This window comes from Carex rostrata, chromosome 19 (assembly GCF_964058835.1).
Source record: "Carex rostrata chromosome 19, lpCarRost1.2, whole genome shotgun sequence".
Lineage (NCBI taxonomy): Eukaryota > Viridiplantae > Streptophyta > Magnoliopsida > Poales > Cyperaceae > Carex > Carex rostrata.
Genome location: NC_135936.1, coordinates 8,365,765 through 8,380,407, shown reverse-complemented (window position 1 = coordinate 8,380,407; position 14,643 = coordinate 8,365,765). Strand labels below are relative to the sequence as shown.

The following is a 14,643-nucleotide window of genomic DNA, read 5'->3' as shown; positions in this document are numbered from 1 at the left end:
TGTCACGAGTTCAAATTTAGGTTTTAGCTCAGATACCCTAGGTCCAGCTTACTCGACTGTAGCTTGGTTCATAATTAACAAGCCGAGCTAGAGCCTAGCTCGAACCGAGCCAACTCGTTGCCACCCCTACTCAAGGCATCCACCATGCACTTGATTTCAACGAACCAAATGACATTTGTTCAAGATAATTTTTTTTTTTTCAAGGGATCGTCCTACTTTTCAAAAGAGATATATTTTTAGAAGAACAAGAAACAAAAAAAAAAAAGTGGCATACGCACCAACTAGTGTTTTAATTAATTTTCAGTTTATATGCATAATGAGAAAAGCCACTGCATACCGCATATGTAGTATGTAGCAGTATATGCAGACTTATATGCAGCGTAAAAACACTCAGCGAATAGAAAATTATTGGAATAAATAAATGAGAATTCATATATATATATATAAATAAGTATATGATAATATGTGGTATAAACCACTGTTAATATACTTTAAACCAGTATTTTTATTACTGTTAATATACTCGAAACCGTTAATATACTCTAAACCGGTAACATGTGGTATAAACCATTATTAATATACTCTAAACCGGTATTTTTATTTTTATCATTGTTAATATACTATAAACCGATAATATGCTCTAAACTTCATATTCGGACCGAATATAGATATTTTATTCGAATTACAACCTAATAGAAATATTCAGCCGAATAGACCGAATATTACTGACACCAACACTTACAATCATATATACATATGAACTATGGAGTTGGACATGCTTGGGGCCAGAAGATGGGCCCAGTCATTCCATGTGGTTCAGTAGACCACAATTCAAAGCTAAAATCGCACATGTTGTAGGAATATAAATTAAGGCCCAAATCGTACAATGCAAGTAAACTTACCTGAGAGCCGATCTCTGTTAAAAGATGGGGCGGCTTGCCTGTTTCACAGTATTGGCTCTCCGTTCAAAATCCAATTCAGCCAATAACTACACTAGCACGTACTTGTCAAAATTGCTGCAAGATGGCATGGATTAAGCTCATATCATGTCTTGGGAAATCAAACGATACATATATAACAGCCAACCATCTCAAAGCACACTTGCAAAATCAAGCACAACCGGGGCATAACTAGAAAATTAGATACGAGGGCTAAATTTTAAATGCATACGCATGGCCGGGATTTCTCTTCAATAACAAATTGGAATTCATACATGTGATTTATGAGGAGCTGAATTATATAAAAACAGTAAAAGAAAAAATACAATTAAATTTCAACATACATGATTAAAATATTTGAAATTATCGGTGTGGCTAAGCACCCCTGGGCTATAAATAAATCCGCCGCTGAACACAACTTCCCATTTTCCAGCTCTTTTGTTCTAGAAACGCTCTAAACCCCTGGCACCTGGGATCATGCCCCATGTCAACCTCAGCACAATATCGCCACACTGGACATCCTTGAGACGAAGAGTCAAGTCTTGCATGACCGTCCCCTCAGCCTTATAGATGCCGCTCTCTTCAGCCAGACAATTCTGGGGGCTTGGGGTGATCTTCTGGATCACAGTGCCATTTGGAACATTCGACAAATCGCGCTTCACGACCTCAATGAATGTGCGGATATCGATCTCTGCATGGCCCATACTGTCGTCCCTGCTGAGTAAGTCCTCGTCATACACATTCTGTATATATATATTAACAAGAAATTATTAATAAGATCGATTTACTCGTATAAGTGACATCAATGTTTTTGTAATCTGGTTGCTTGTAGTGTGGTTAATCACCATTACCATAGTACCCACTATAATGAGGTAAATGACTACCTAATTGTAATTTGTCCCACATTTGCTTCAATTATGCAATTAAGTCCTTCAATGCGATCAATTGTGCAATTAAGTCCTGCAATGCAATATTGCATCCATGAACAAAGTTCCACAAATGTGACTTGACCAAAACAAGTGAACAGAATTTTGAAATTGAGGCCGACTTACAACACGAATAGGAATATTTGGATCCTCAATAGAAAGCGTTAACTCCTCATCCCACACTGGATTTGTATTTTTCTTTATCACTTTTGTCTTCAGTTTCTGTAAAAATATAAAAAGAAGGCATTATAATGTCAGGGTAGAAAACCCAGAAGAAGATTACAAGCCAACAAACAGATTAGAACACGCTGCCCAGAATAACCCACTGGTGCATATCAGCATATCTGGTATTGAAAATTTCTACAAGTTTTTTTGCTTTTGGTTAAAGGGATTACGGTTCAGCAGCTTTAAATTATGCAGGCTCAATTGGATATCTCAGTATATATTTTATTATATATAGCCCCGTCAATTTCAAATCAGACAATATGGGCAGCTTTCTAGTATGTATGTGAGCTTCAGCCCATCTGCTCTACAGCTGACTTGTGTGGGACCCCCAATTGTGTCCATGAGAGATGGGGTTGGGACTTGGGAGTTGGGACTGCTGCGGTAAATATATTGATAGAGCAGTTTTCGCTTCATGCACAGCGCTGACAATAGGGCTAAATAGCACTGCATATGACTCGTACGTTGCATGAAGCAAAAACTGCTTTGTCAATATCTTTACCCAGACTGCAGTGTCCGACCAGATACCACCCTGATACTTCCCGCAAGATTTTACTAGAGGTTCATCTGGCAGCAATACAGCAACAGGGAAAATTAGAACGTCTAAGCAACTGGTCTATCTCTTTCTGAGGTAGCATCTATTGAATTACTTAAAAAGTTCACACTCAAAAGTCCTAATCGGATTCTTTGTTTAGTGTCAATATCCTATACTTTTGTTGCAACTTTGTTCAGTGTCATTGTCATCTACTGATAACTGAATCCACTCAGCCAAAAGCTTAACTTTCAATAAAATATCTTAATGGATTCCATCAGGAGGAGCGTCTAACTAATCAGTGTGGGCTTAAAGCATCTAGCATCTGACTTTAATATAAGCCAACTAATGCCTAAATCACAAAAAGACATAAAAAGGAAACTTAATACACTCTCCTTAATTAAAAAGGAGCAAGTACAGAACTGGGGGTGTCAATGGTAACTTTTTAGCCGTTTACCTGACCCGTATTGTATTCGATAAGGTAGGTATGGTTAAGGTTTTTTTTTCGTTAGCTTATTGGGTATGGGTATGGGTATGGATAAGAATTTTTTTTTTTTTAACCAAATGGGTAACGGTATGGGTAGTGACTATTTCATTCCCGTTACCCTATAGAGTAATTATAAAATCTAAATATATATTCCATTCAATTTCCAACCCACCTAAATATATATTCATATTTTTTTAATTTTCTTTCTTTATAAAAAGCAATTTAGTTGAAATTGATTGCACATTTATTTTTTATTAGAAATACAATTACATATATGTGAAATGAATGAATTTTTTATGATGTTTAATTTGTAAAATATAATAAAACTAATAACTATATTAGTATTATCCGTTATTCATCCGCTACTATTTCGTTACCCGATAATATTAACGGGTAAGAATAGGGTAAGGTTAATTTTTAATGGGTATGGGGAGGGTACGAGTAAAATCAATTTTAATGGGTATGAGTATGAAAATGCCTCCAACCGACCCGTGCCATACCCATTGACACCCCTACACAGAACAATTTTGTTTTCCATTGTCTTAAATGAAATTGGAAGGTACATTATTGGCAACAGGATAGCAGAAAGAGCACAAGAAGATAGAGAGATTCCCAAGTTGCAACAGATTGCTATTCTTCCAGAAGGATTTAGGGAAGTCACAAAAAAGGTTGAATGGTTTGGTGTTCTGAAAAATACTTAATTGTTTAGTAAAAGAAGAAGGGCCCTGGATCTCTCCATTTGTAGGAACAGGGGTATCGATAACAATGCATCTTAGGCGCTATTAGGTAATAGAACAACTCAAAGAGAAAAAACACAAAAAAAAAAAAAAAAAAAGTTAAAACCTTTTGTCCCATGCGCAAAACAACGTAAGGATCGCTGCTGGATACATCTTTTACGGCGAGGTTGACGCCTTTTCTGACCTTGACCTTCAACAGACCCAACAAGTGCTCGACCATTATTCTCTTTCAATCTCGAGCTCTCTCTCAGAGTTCCCCTTTTGAAGAAGAAGAGAAGAAGACTTCTTATAGTACAAGAGGGAGTACTCCCCGACATTATTGACAAGCACACAGCCCGAGGCAATAAAGTAGAACCGTAGTTAGTGTTTCGCCACTAGGCCCACCGCCCACTACCCACTAACATGGCATTAGTAGTCTACTAGTCTTTACGAGCAAATTATTCCCAGAAATTTGTGCCCCGCACCAATTGCGTCCTTAATTTCATAGGAGACCCAATTCGGTCACTATGTTTCGTCTGGTCTATACAGGGTGTTCAAACGGTCCGGTTTGTTCGGTTTTTAACCGAATTGGAATATTTCGGTTTAAATGGATCGGTTCGGTTGAAATTTTGAATAATTCCAGTTTAAATGGATCGGTTCGATGTAGAATTCTCAAAACCGACTAAACCGAACCGACCGATTTATATTGGTGTTATAATGATTTCATTAAACAAACCGGATCGAATCAAACCGAACTTTAATTATTGTGTATGACAATGTATTTTTTTTCATTAATAATAGTACCAATATGTTTACTTCGTTTTGAACCGAACAAATCGAAATTTACTTCGGTTTGTTTCGGTTCGGTTCTTAATTGGTTGATAGGTTTAATCAGTTCGGTTCAGTTTTAAACTTGAAAACCGAAAAAAAGTTTAGTTTGATAATTTTACTTATGTTTGAACCGAACCGACCGTTTGAACACCCCTAGTCCTATATGCGTATTTGATTCTTTTAAAGTTACATGCGGAAATCTTGAGGGTGTTCAACTAAATTTGAAGCTCAGTTTAAGAAAGACCTGTTCGGCAACAAAAAAATTAGAAAAAAAATAGATATTTAGCTTTTTTTTTAAAAGAAGATTCAAGTACTTAGTCATATAGAATTGTTTTTTAAAAGTTTAAAGAAGCTTAAAAATATAGGCAAAAAAATACTTAAGAAGATAGTTTTAAGCTTTATAAAAAAGTAAGTGTAGTAAGTTTAAGACTCTTTAGAAGCTTCAAAGAACTTCATAGAGGGTGTATCAAACACTACCAACGGCCTAGAAGCAATTCATCAAAGGAAAGAAAAATGAAAGATAAGGAAATGATGAGGTGACCAATCCTGGTCGAAGAGGTTTACTTTTTTCAGAAATATAAATTTTGAGAGAGAACAAAGAGAAATGGAAGGAAGAGAGAAGAGAGTATATTGTCTTTTAAAACTTTGTAATCTTGTTCACCTTCAGATCGGAATATAGAGGAGGTGAATTCACTTCCAGTTTCCTTCCATTTATTTATGTCCCTTTTCTTTAACCCCATCCGTGGAGCACAACATAAGATGAAAAGGACAACTCTGACTAAATAGTTTTCGATTTATTGGCAAAGACAGTATCTTTTGTGTAGTAAGTCGAATGTTCGAAATCTGAATAAAATATGTTTTGATAATATTAAATAGTTTAGTGATAACCTCTAACATTTATTAATTAAAAAAAAATTGATATTCAAATTTTGATTGACTCCTCATTTTTCATCTTGTTCTACTGAATATTGTGAAGTTATTATCGGTCACTTTCCTGATTGTGCTTGCGAAGTGATCATTCAGATTTTTTTAGTTGTGATTTTAATTTTTCACAATTGAGACGGAATACGCTTAAGGACAATACTTTGAACGATCTGATATTGTTTCAACTTGATTAATTTTGAGTAAATTTTAAAGTATCCAAATTTCCGTAAAATAACCCTCAACAAGTCGGCCTCAAATATTTTTGTAGGCCTACAGGTAACATATGCGCAATTACTGCAAGATGTGCATAGATTAAGCTCATATCATGTCTTGGGAAATCAAACGATGCATATCACAGAATCTAAATACGACATCGTCTTAATTCCAAAGATATATACACAAGGGAGAAGTCCATACTACCAACCCTCTCAAGGCAAGCTTGAAAACCAAACACGACATCGCATTTTCCAACTCTTTTTTTCTAGAAACGCTCTAAACCCCTGGCACCTGGGATCGTGCCCCATGTCAATCTCAGCTCGACCTCGCCACATTCAACGTCCCTAAGACGAAGAGCCATGTCTTGCATGATCGTCCCCTCAGCCTTATAGATGGTGCTCTCTTCAGCTAGACAGTTCTGGCGGTTTGGAGTGATCTTCTGGACCACAGTGCCATTTGGAACATTCGACAAATCGCGCTTCACGACCTCAATGAATGTGCGGATATCGAACTCTGCATGGCCCATAATGTCGTCCCTGCTGAATAAGTCCTTGTCGTACACATTCTGGATATATTAACATGATAAATTATTAACAAGACAGATTTCCTCATACAACAATGTTTTTGTAATCCGGTTGCTTGTTGTGGTGTTAATCACCATTACCATAGTACCACTATAATGAGGTAAATGAGTACCAAATTGCAATTAAGTCCTTCAATGCGACATTGCATCCATGAACAAAGTTCCACAAATGTGACTTGACCTCGATTAATATTATTGTTATACAGTTTACATAACCTCAACATTGCAATTGGACCAAAACAAGTGAACAGAATTTTGAATTCGTGGCCGAATATGTACTGAGGTCAGCTGCAAAGGCCATAAAACAAGTTTGGGCTGAAATTTAGTATGAGAGCTTTGATTGAGTGCACATTTAGGGCCTGTTCGGCGGAGGTTTGGGAATAGGAATAGGAATAGGAATGAGAAATTTTGAACTGAAAAATTACTGTTCCCGTGGGAAAAAAAAAATTCAGTCTGAGTGAATTTGTTTTTTCCCACGTGAACAGTAAATGCCGAACAGGCCCTTAGGCTTCAACCCCTACAAAATAATAAATAGTGAAGTGATTACAGAGTACAAAAGATTAATAACGACAACTTACAACACTGATAGGAATATTTGGATCCTCAATAGAAAGCGTTAACTCTTCATTCCACACTGGATTTGTATTTTTCTTTATCACTTTTGTCTTCAGTTTCTGTAAAAATATAAAAAGAAGGCATTATAATGTCAGTATAGAAAACCCAGAAGAAAAAGTACAGGCCAACAAACAGATTGAAATGCACTTTAAAGTTTGAACAGACTAAACCATCGACACCCCCTTTAGTACCAGTAAAATAAGCTCGGTGTGAACCATCAGATAAGAACTGCTTGGCAAAATGACACTCAACAAATTAGAACACGCTTCCCTGAACAACCCACTGGTGCATATCTGGTATTGAAAATTTCTACTAATTTTTTTGCTTTGGGTTGAGAGGATTAAGGTTCAGCTGCTCTAAATTATGCAGAAAACTTGCTTGGGACACCTAATTATGTCCATGATATTGCCATATCAGATAGGATCTGATAGATGGCGTTGAGACTGCTGAGTCCGACCAGATACAACACTGATACTTCGCAATATTTTACTAGAGGTTCATTTGACGGCAATACACTAGCAGGGAAAATTGGCACAAGCAACTGCTCTCTCTCTTTCTGAGGTAGCATCTATTGAATTTCTTATGAAGTTCCCCCTCAAGATATAATCACAACCCCAATCATGGAGCCCTAATCGGATGCTTTGTTAGTGTCATTTTCTATACTTTTGTTGCACCTTTGTTTAGTGTCATTTTATCTACTGATAACTGACTAGGGCTGCAAACGAACAGAACCGAATCAAATTGGGCCTAGTTCGAATTCTAATTCGAAATTATTTCGAACCGAACCCAGTTCGAAATTGAAATAGATTTCAAACCTAAAAGGCCAGTTCGAATTTGGTTCGGTATAATTCGAACTAATTCGATTTGATTCGAAATTAGTTCGAAATTGAGAGAAGGAAAACCCTAACCCTAGTCGAGGGGTTGGTAAGATGAAGCAATATTTCTTGGATTGAACTCTCTGGCTCATCTTACTAAGCTATAAAATTGTATGAACTGCTAGATAGCCGAGATTGTATGGGTTCTTTGCTATTTATTGTTTCTTTGCTTTTTTTCTTCTTGCAAGAGTCTCTTTGAGCTTTCAGCTGTTGCTCGAAACGAGAACGATTGAAAGGTAGGAAGAGAAGAAAGAAAGAGACATGGATCTACTGTTTGATATCTAAACAACTCTGTGTATCGGCTAAAATTTCCACGACTATTAACCCGCTACAGAGACTGGAGGGCACGGTTTAGGAACAAAGGCCCCCACCTTCTCTCTCCTTGACAGCCTGTTCCGCACTACGCTCGTATGAGGAAAAGAAGGGGAAAGGAAGAAGAGAAGGTAGGCCATCATGCAGGACCTTCAAAAAAAAGAAGGGCCCTTTCTAAGAACAGGTATATATCGGTAAAATATATCTTCTTAATAGAATTTGGATCGTTAATTATGAAAAAATTGCCAAAATCTGGCTCTTGTAAAAACGGAGAGCCGTGAGCTGGTGCATAACTAAATCGGACGGCTCAAAAGTAGCGGATCAGAACAAAGTGAGAGTCGTCGAGTGATCTAAAGTAATAAACTACATATCACCTCTGAATTCATGGCTTTGGATCGATTATGATCAGTCCAAAGAACAGGGAGACAGACCTAGCCACTTTCCTCCCCAAATCAAGACGATCAAAATTAAAATTTATAATAACTTGAACGACAAAAAACACAACTCAAAGAGAGAAAAGAAAGAAATAAATAAATAAAAACAAACCTTGTTGCCCATACGCAAAATAACGTAAGGATCGCTGCTGGATACATCTCTTACGGCAAGGTTTACGCCTTTTATCACCTTCACCTTCAACAGACCCAACAAGTGCTCTACCATTATTATTCACTCTTTCAATCTCGAGCTCTGTCTCGCGGAGGGATGTTAGTTACCCTTTTGAAGAAGAGAGGAAACCTTCTTATAAAGAGCAAAGAGGAAATCAGAAATGGTCCCTTTTTAGCAAGAACAAATCCCAAGGCAGTAAGGTAGAACCGTAGAATTCCGTAGAATTATTAGTGTTTCGCCACTAAGGTACAATTACACAATCAGTCAAACAGTCTTTAGTCTTTACTCGCATACATTTTCTAACAAAATTGTTTGATTTTCTTACGCGCTATATGAGTTTTATATTACGTCGTCAATATAATTAACTGTTAAAATAATAACATATGCAAGTGTGAATTTCATATAATTTAATTACTGTATTCGTATTTTGGAAATAAATCTGCTTTGATTCTTCTGTGAAGAATCACATCATCCAGCTATTCCAAATTCTACCCTTTATAAATCTCAAAATCAAGTAATTTTATGTGCATCAATCTTGAAATAAATGAAGGGATGGATTTGAAATAGCAGGGTCATGTGATTTCTAAAGATTTGGAATCACAGCAGATTTATTTCTGGGGATGTATGTACAAAAATAGCGCGACTTGCTAAAAATGATCGGTACAAATTGTATCGGATGATGTTTAGTTGGTCTCGAATATTTTTATTTATTTTTAAGGCTCATAATTTTATATACCTCCAAATTATAACTGATTAGAGTTGGAAGGGATGTTTTTAAGTTCACCCAGTTTTTTGATAAATTTAGTTTTATAATTTATTCATAATGACTTCAAATAATAAATCAAAACTATTAAAATCGATCTACTGAGTGATATATTTACATATTAAATTGATATTTTTTTATTTAATTTAGTATAAAGTCAAACAGTAAAAAAATAAAAAATAAACATATTAAAATTAAGTTATATATAAATCATATTTTATTTTTCATGCTAATTATATCAACATCAAACAATTAAATAACCTGATAACGTGTTAATATAGCAGCTTGTTTTAAAAGTAAAACGAAAGAGAAAGGGGATTAAACGAGAAAAACATAAAGAGCGCTAGAGCATCCGATTTTCAACTAACGCGCTAGAGTCTAATTTTTTTTTTTTTAGTACCATCCCAATAAATCGGAATTAAATAAATACCACCGGATTTCATAAATTTAAGATTCCGCCACGTTCACAAAATGAATTTGCGCACCGATCCGTTCCCGACCGACCCGTTTTCAGACCCGTTCACAAAACCATTATGCGAACCCACCCGTTTCCGACTGACCCGTTCGGACTGATCCGTTCACAAAACCATTTTGCGGACCGACCCGTTCACAAAACCATTTTGCGGACCGACCCGCGAACCCGTTTCCGACATGACCCGCCCGCCTGACCCGCTACCGCCCGACCCGCTCCCGATGACCCGTTCGCAAAATGGTTTGGCGAACGTGGTGCATCTGGATAAAAGGAATGACAGTGGCATTTTTTACCAAGCCGAACTCTCCTCTGCCTGTGCACCTGACGGAAAAAAGGTAAATTTTATTTTTTATTTTAAGTAGTTTAATTTATTTAAGTAGTTTAATTTAATTAAGTAGTTTAGTTTAAGTAGAATTAATTAGTTTAGTTTAATTTAATTAACTAGTTTAGTTTAGTTTAAGTAGTATAATTTAGGTAGGTACCAAAATAGTATTATATTGTAAATTAGACCATTTTTTTAAATATTTTGTAGATACTTGTGTAAATTAGACCAAAATCGTATGTTGTAGTATATTTGTAAATAATTGTGTACATATTTTATTAAATAGTAGTATATTGTAAATTAAACCAAAATAGTAGTTTAGTTTAGTTAAGTTGGATACCAAAATATTTGTGTATTTAAACCAATTTAGAATTGTGAATTGTATTTAGAATTTATAAATTATATTTAGAATTTAGAAATGTACCAATTTAGAAATCGACAAATTTAGAAATGTCCAAAAATTGTAATATGTTAGTATTATTATTAAAGTGTTGTATTTAGATCAAAAGTAGAGTGGAAATGGACCAATTTGGAATTTTTTTTTTCTGAATTAGCGTAGATTGTATGATTTTTTACCGATTCATCCAAGAATGGTGATATATTATTGAATTACCATAGATATTTGTACTGTTTGAAATTAAATAAAGAGGTCAAAATTGACAAAATTGATAAATTTGATATTAGTATGGCGTCAACCAGCGGTACCAATGAAAACCGTACGCAAGATGATTTACAGTTGGATTTATCACTGGCCCGAAACATATTTCCAAATATGACGAAAGAGAGTATCAGCCCTCTTTGCTGGTATAAATTCGAGAAGCACAAGATCAGAAACGCATATGTAAGTTTACGTTTTGAGAAATGCAAATTATTTTAATTTTCATTTAGATAAAAATAGGTAAGTTATATGTTTGTATGTTTTGAAATTAAATGCAGACTCATACCTTGACGGGGACGCGGAACAATAAGATGAGTATCCTCTACGACGAGCGTTATGCTCCCGCGTTGAAGAGTTTAGGTCTGTGGCATGTCTCACAGCTGACCCTCATTGTCGCAGATGTCGCTCTTCTATCTGCGTTAGTCGAGAGGTGGCGGCCAGAGACACACACATTCCACCTGCCCGTTGGAGAGATTACAGTGTCTCTGCAGGATGTCAGTTGTCTCTGGGGACTGCCTATTACTGGACGGGCTGTGACGGGTGTGGAGTACGGGGACTTCACAAAAGACGTTGAAGAACTGTTGGGACCCAACCTGATGAAGGAAAGGTCCCTCAAGAGGTCGAAGGTTGCATCGAAGAATGACATTAGTATCCCTTCTTTGCAGGCGGCATTCAAGTAAGTTGCATTTTTTCTAATAGTAAGTATTTGATTGTGATGTTTCATACTCTGTACTAAATTAGTTCGTATTTGTAGTGGTAAATTGGAAGAAGAGGCGTCTGAGGAGATGATAGATCGGTGGACACGGGCTTACATAATGGAGTTGTTCTCTTGCTGGTTGTTTCCAGATTCCTCTGGAAACACAGTCCCTGCTTGTATGCTCCAGTGGCTAAGGGACTTGGCAGACCCTCCACAGATGAATTGGGGGGCAGCGGTCTTGGCATGTCTATACCGAGCCTTATGCATTGCGTGTCGGGTATAAAATACTTTCTCTTCTTTTTGTAAATAAATTATTTTCTCTTATTGAATTAAAAATAACCGCAACTTGTATAAAAATAGATCGACAAAGCTGGTCTGTACGGACCGATTGGTCTCCTTCAGCATTGGTCGTGGACGAGATTTCCATTTGGTCGTCCGCAACCACTAGAGGCTGGTTGGGCTCCAAACTGGGGTAGGCCGGACGGGGAGACCTGTCCTGCGTATGCTCAGAGATTCTGCGCTAGAAAGAACTTTGTTGCGACCCCTCACGGCAAGCCTTCAGGAGTTTTCTTTTTCATAACTCAATTCGAGCAGATGACTCCGGATCTACATGTCGAGTGGAGGCCGTATGATTTTCGCATCACAGTTTATGGACAAGATGAAGAACCTTACTCTTTCCTTACAAAACTTCCTTCGATTTGCAGTCACGAGCGACAATACTGGTTTGCTCAGGTGCGAGTGGATTTATTTTTTTATTTTCTAGTTTACATTTCATAAACATATTGTAGTTTACAATTGGAACTTAGACTATGAAAATATTTGTAGGTGCCGCTTATCTACTACCAGGTTGTTGAGCATTATTACCCTGGACGGGTAATGAGACAGTTTGGTATGGCCCAGTTTCTTCCAGTCCCGGATCCTATCACAAAGGACGCCTGGTATGAACTTCACCAACCGTTATGCACTACCGTGATGAAGGATTGGCGGACGGAGCACGCCTTGCATGTACAACAACTGGAGGCTATGAGTCTGGATGACATGGTTCCTGATATGTATCAGATTTATGCTTTCGAGGAGTGGGACCAGCAGTATCGGCAGTGGTATCAGGAAAATTGTGCATTCACAGTGTACATGTTCGGTCAGATGTCAGAGATCAATAAGAAGCCGCTTCATGTACCACGCGACACGATTTGGCCCAGTTTCTTCTCAATGTGCTTATCCAGCTTCTTATGTACGCGAGTGGAAAAAAGCTGACCTGCTGCTTGCAATTGCATAGCCGCCTCTCTTCTTTGCTCAAACCAGCTGACACACTTGAAGAATGTCTCCTCAATGATTGCGGCAACTGGTAACCTACGAGAATTAAAAATTACAATTAAATGAACAAAACGATAATAAAAAATAGGACGATTACAAAATACAAACCTGCGAGAAGTTTTGAAGACATGGTTGAGCGATTCGGAACCGTTGCTAGTCATTATTTCCCAACGAGATCCATCATCCATAGATTGATACACCTTCCATGGCTTAGGCTGTTCTTCCTCGTCATTTTCATTATATTTACCGCATGTATCCAAATAAGACAACCAAGCAGGATTTCGCCTCCCGATTGCATCAAGTCCTTCTTGCAATCTTCTTCTCTTCTTCTTTTTAACCATAACCTTGAAAAAAGTGGAAGCTACCTTATCCTTAGTGTGCTTTCCAAAATTCTCAAACACATGTTGAGAGCAGTAGCGGTGAGCACACTCCCCTTTCTCCTCACACCAACCCAAATCATCTTGAATAAACACTTTTTTATGCCCTTGTGTCGGTCAGATACCACACACATGTATCTATTTCGCCCAATTACAAACTCCCGCACCCACTTCATGAACCATCCCCAATTCTCAAAATCCTCGTTCTCTACTAGTCCAAATGCTAAAGGGATTAACTGGTTCTCTGCATCATATCCGGTTACAATTAACAGTTTACCCTTGTATCTGCCAGACAAGAAACAAGCATCGATACTGATGACGGGTCTGAGGTGACCGACTGCGGCAATACATGGTCCCCATGCCCATGCTGCTCTCATGAAAAAACGATACCCTGGCTTAGTGGTTGGCTTTGAAACAATTTTATATTGGGTTCCCGGATTTGACCTTTTTATTGCCTCCAACAAAGGAACAATCAGCCCGTAAGACCCCTCCCAACTACCGAAGGCCCGAGCAATTGCTAACTCTCTACCACTCCATAATTTGTTGTACTTTGGAACGATGCCCTCGTACCTTTCAGCACATAAGTCAGCGACTGCCCGGATAGTAATATCAGCATTTTTTTCCAATGACAATTTTATACAGTTGGCGACCATAGCGGACGTCGACTGTGCATGATCTAACCTGGATGCCGATGCGTGACATGTGTGCTTAGCCGCATTCTTCCTGATGGCCCAAGTATTACCAAAGCCTGTAGCCCTCGCAACCAACGCCCACCTACACCGGGCGCTAACACACTTGTACCTCAACATGGTGGTATCGCTGTGTGTATTTTTTATCTCCCTATTTTGTTGAATGTGCCAGTGGTTAATTGTATCTTTCATCTTATCCTTGCTGTCATATGTCATCCCTTCAGACAATTGATGTCTTTCTCCCTTTTAATTTACAAAAGAAACAACAAAAATTAAACAACATCAATTTAATAATTAAATTAAAATTAAATATAAATTAACAAACATACCTCACAAGTCACAAAAAAAGAGCTATCGGGCTCTGCAAACCCTGATGTGTCATGAAATTGCTCAAACGGATGTCTTTCCCCACGATCCACTATAGGCCACTTCCGTCTACCAAGCACAGGAATACCAGTATCCTCATCACTGTGATCTGATACTCCACCGTTCCCATTATCATCCCAATTAGCCTCTGCCTCCCTTTCTTCAGGATCCTCGTCCGTATTATCACCATAATAAAGTCGTT

The 14,643-nt window shown here is 37.5% G+C and overlaps 2 protein-coding genes across 2 annotated transcripts; both read right to left on the bottom strand.

The window, feature by feature from the left end:
- Positions 1-1,219: 1,219 nt before the first annotated feature.
- Positions 1,220-4,203, bottom strand: LOC144571542 (GTPase activating protein 1-like). Its single transcript, XM_078320869.1, has 3 exons — positions 3,949-4,203; positions 1,991-2,086; positions 1,220-1,681 (listed from the first exon to the last, which is right to left on the bottom strand). Exons 1-3 carry the CDS (start codon positions 4,060-4,062, stop codon positions 1,382-1,384), a joined length of 510 nt encoding a protein of 169 aa, XP_078176995.1. The 5' UTR covers positions 4,063-4,203; the 3' UTR covers positions 1,220-1,381.
- A 1,664-nt stretch (positions 4,204-5,867) lies between these two features.
- On the bottom strand, positions 5,868-8,994 carry LOC144571541 (GTPase activating protein 1-like). Its single transcript, XM_078320868.1, has 3 exons — positions 8,724-8,994; positions 6,954-7,049; positions 5,868-6,357 (listed from the first exon to the last, which is right to left on the bottom strand). The coding sequence occupies exons 1-3, from the start codon at positions 8,835-8,837 to the stop codon at positions 6,058-6,060; spliced, it is 510 nt and encodes a 169-aa protein (XP_078176994.1). The 5' UTR covers positions 8,838-8,994; the 3' UTR covers positions 5,868-6,057.
- Between the last annotated feature and the right edge of the window lie 5,649 nt (positions 8,995-14,643).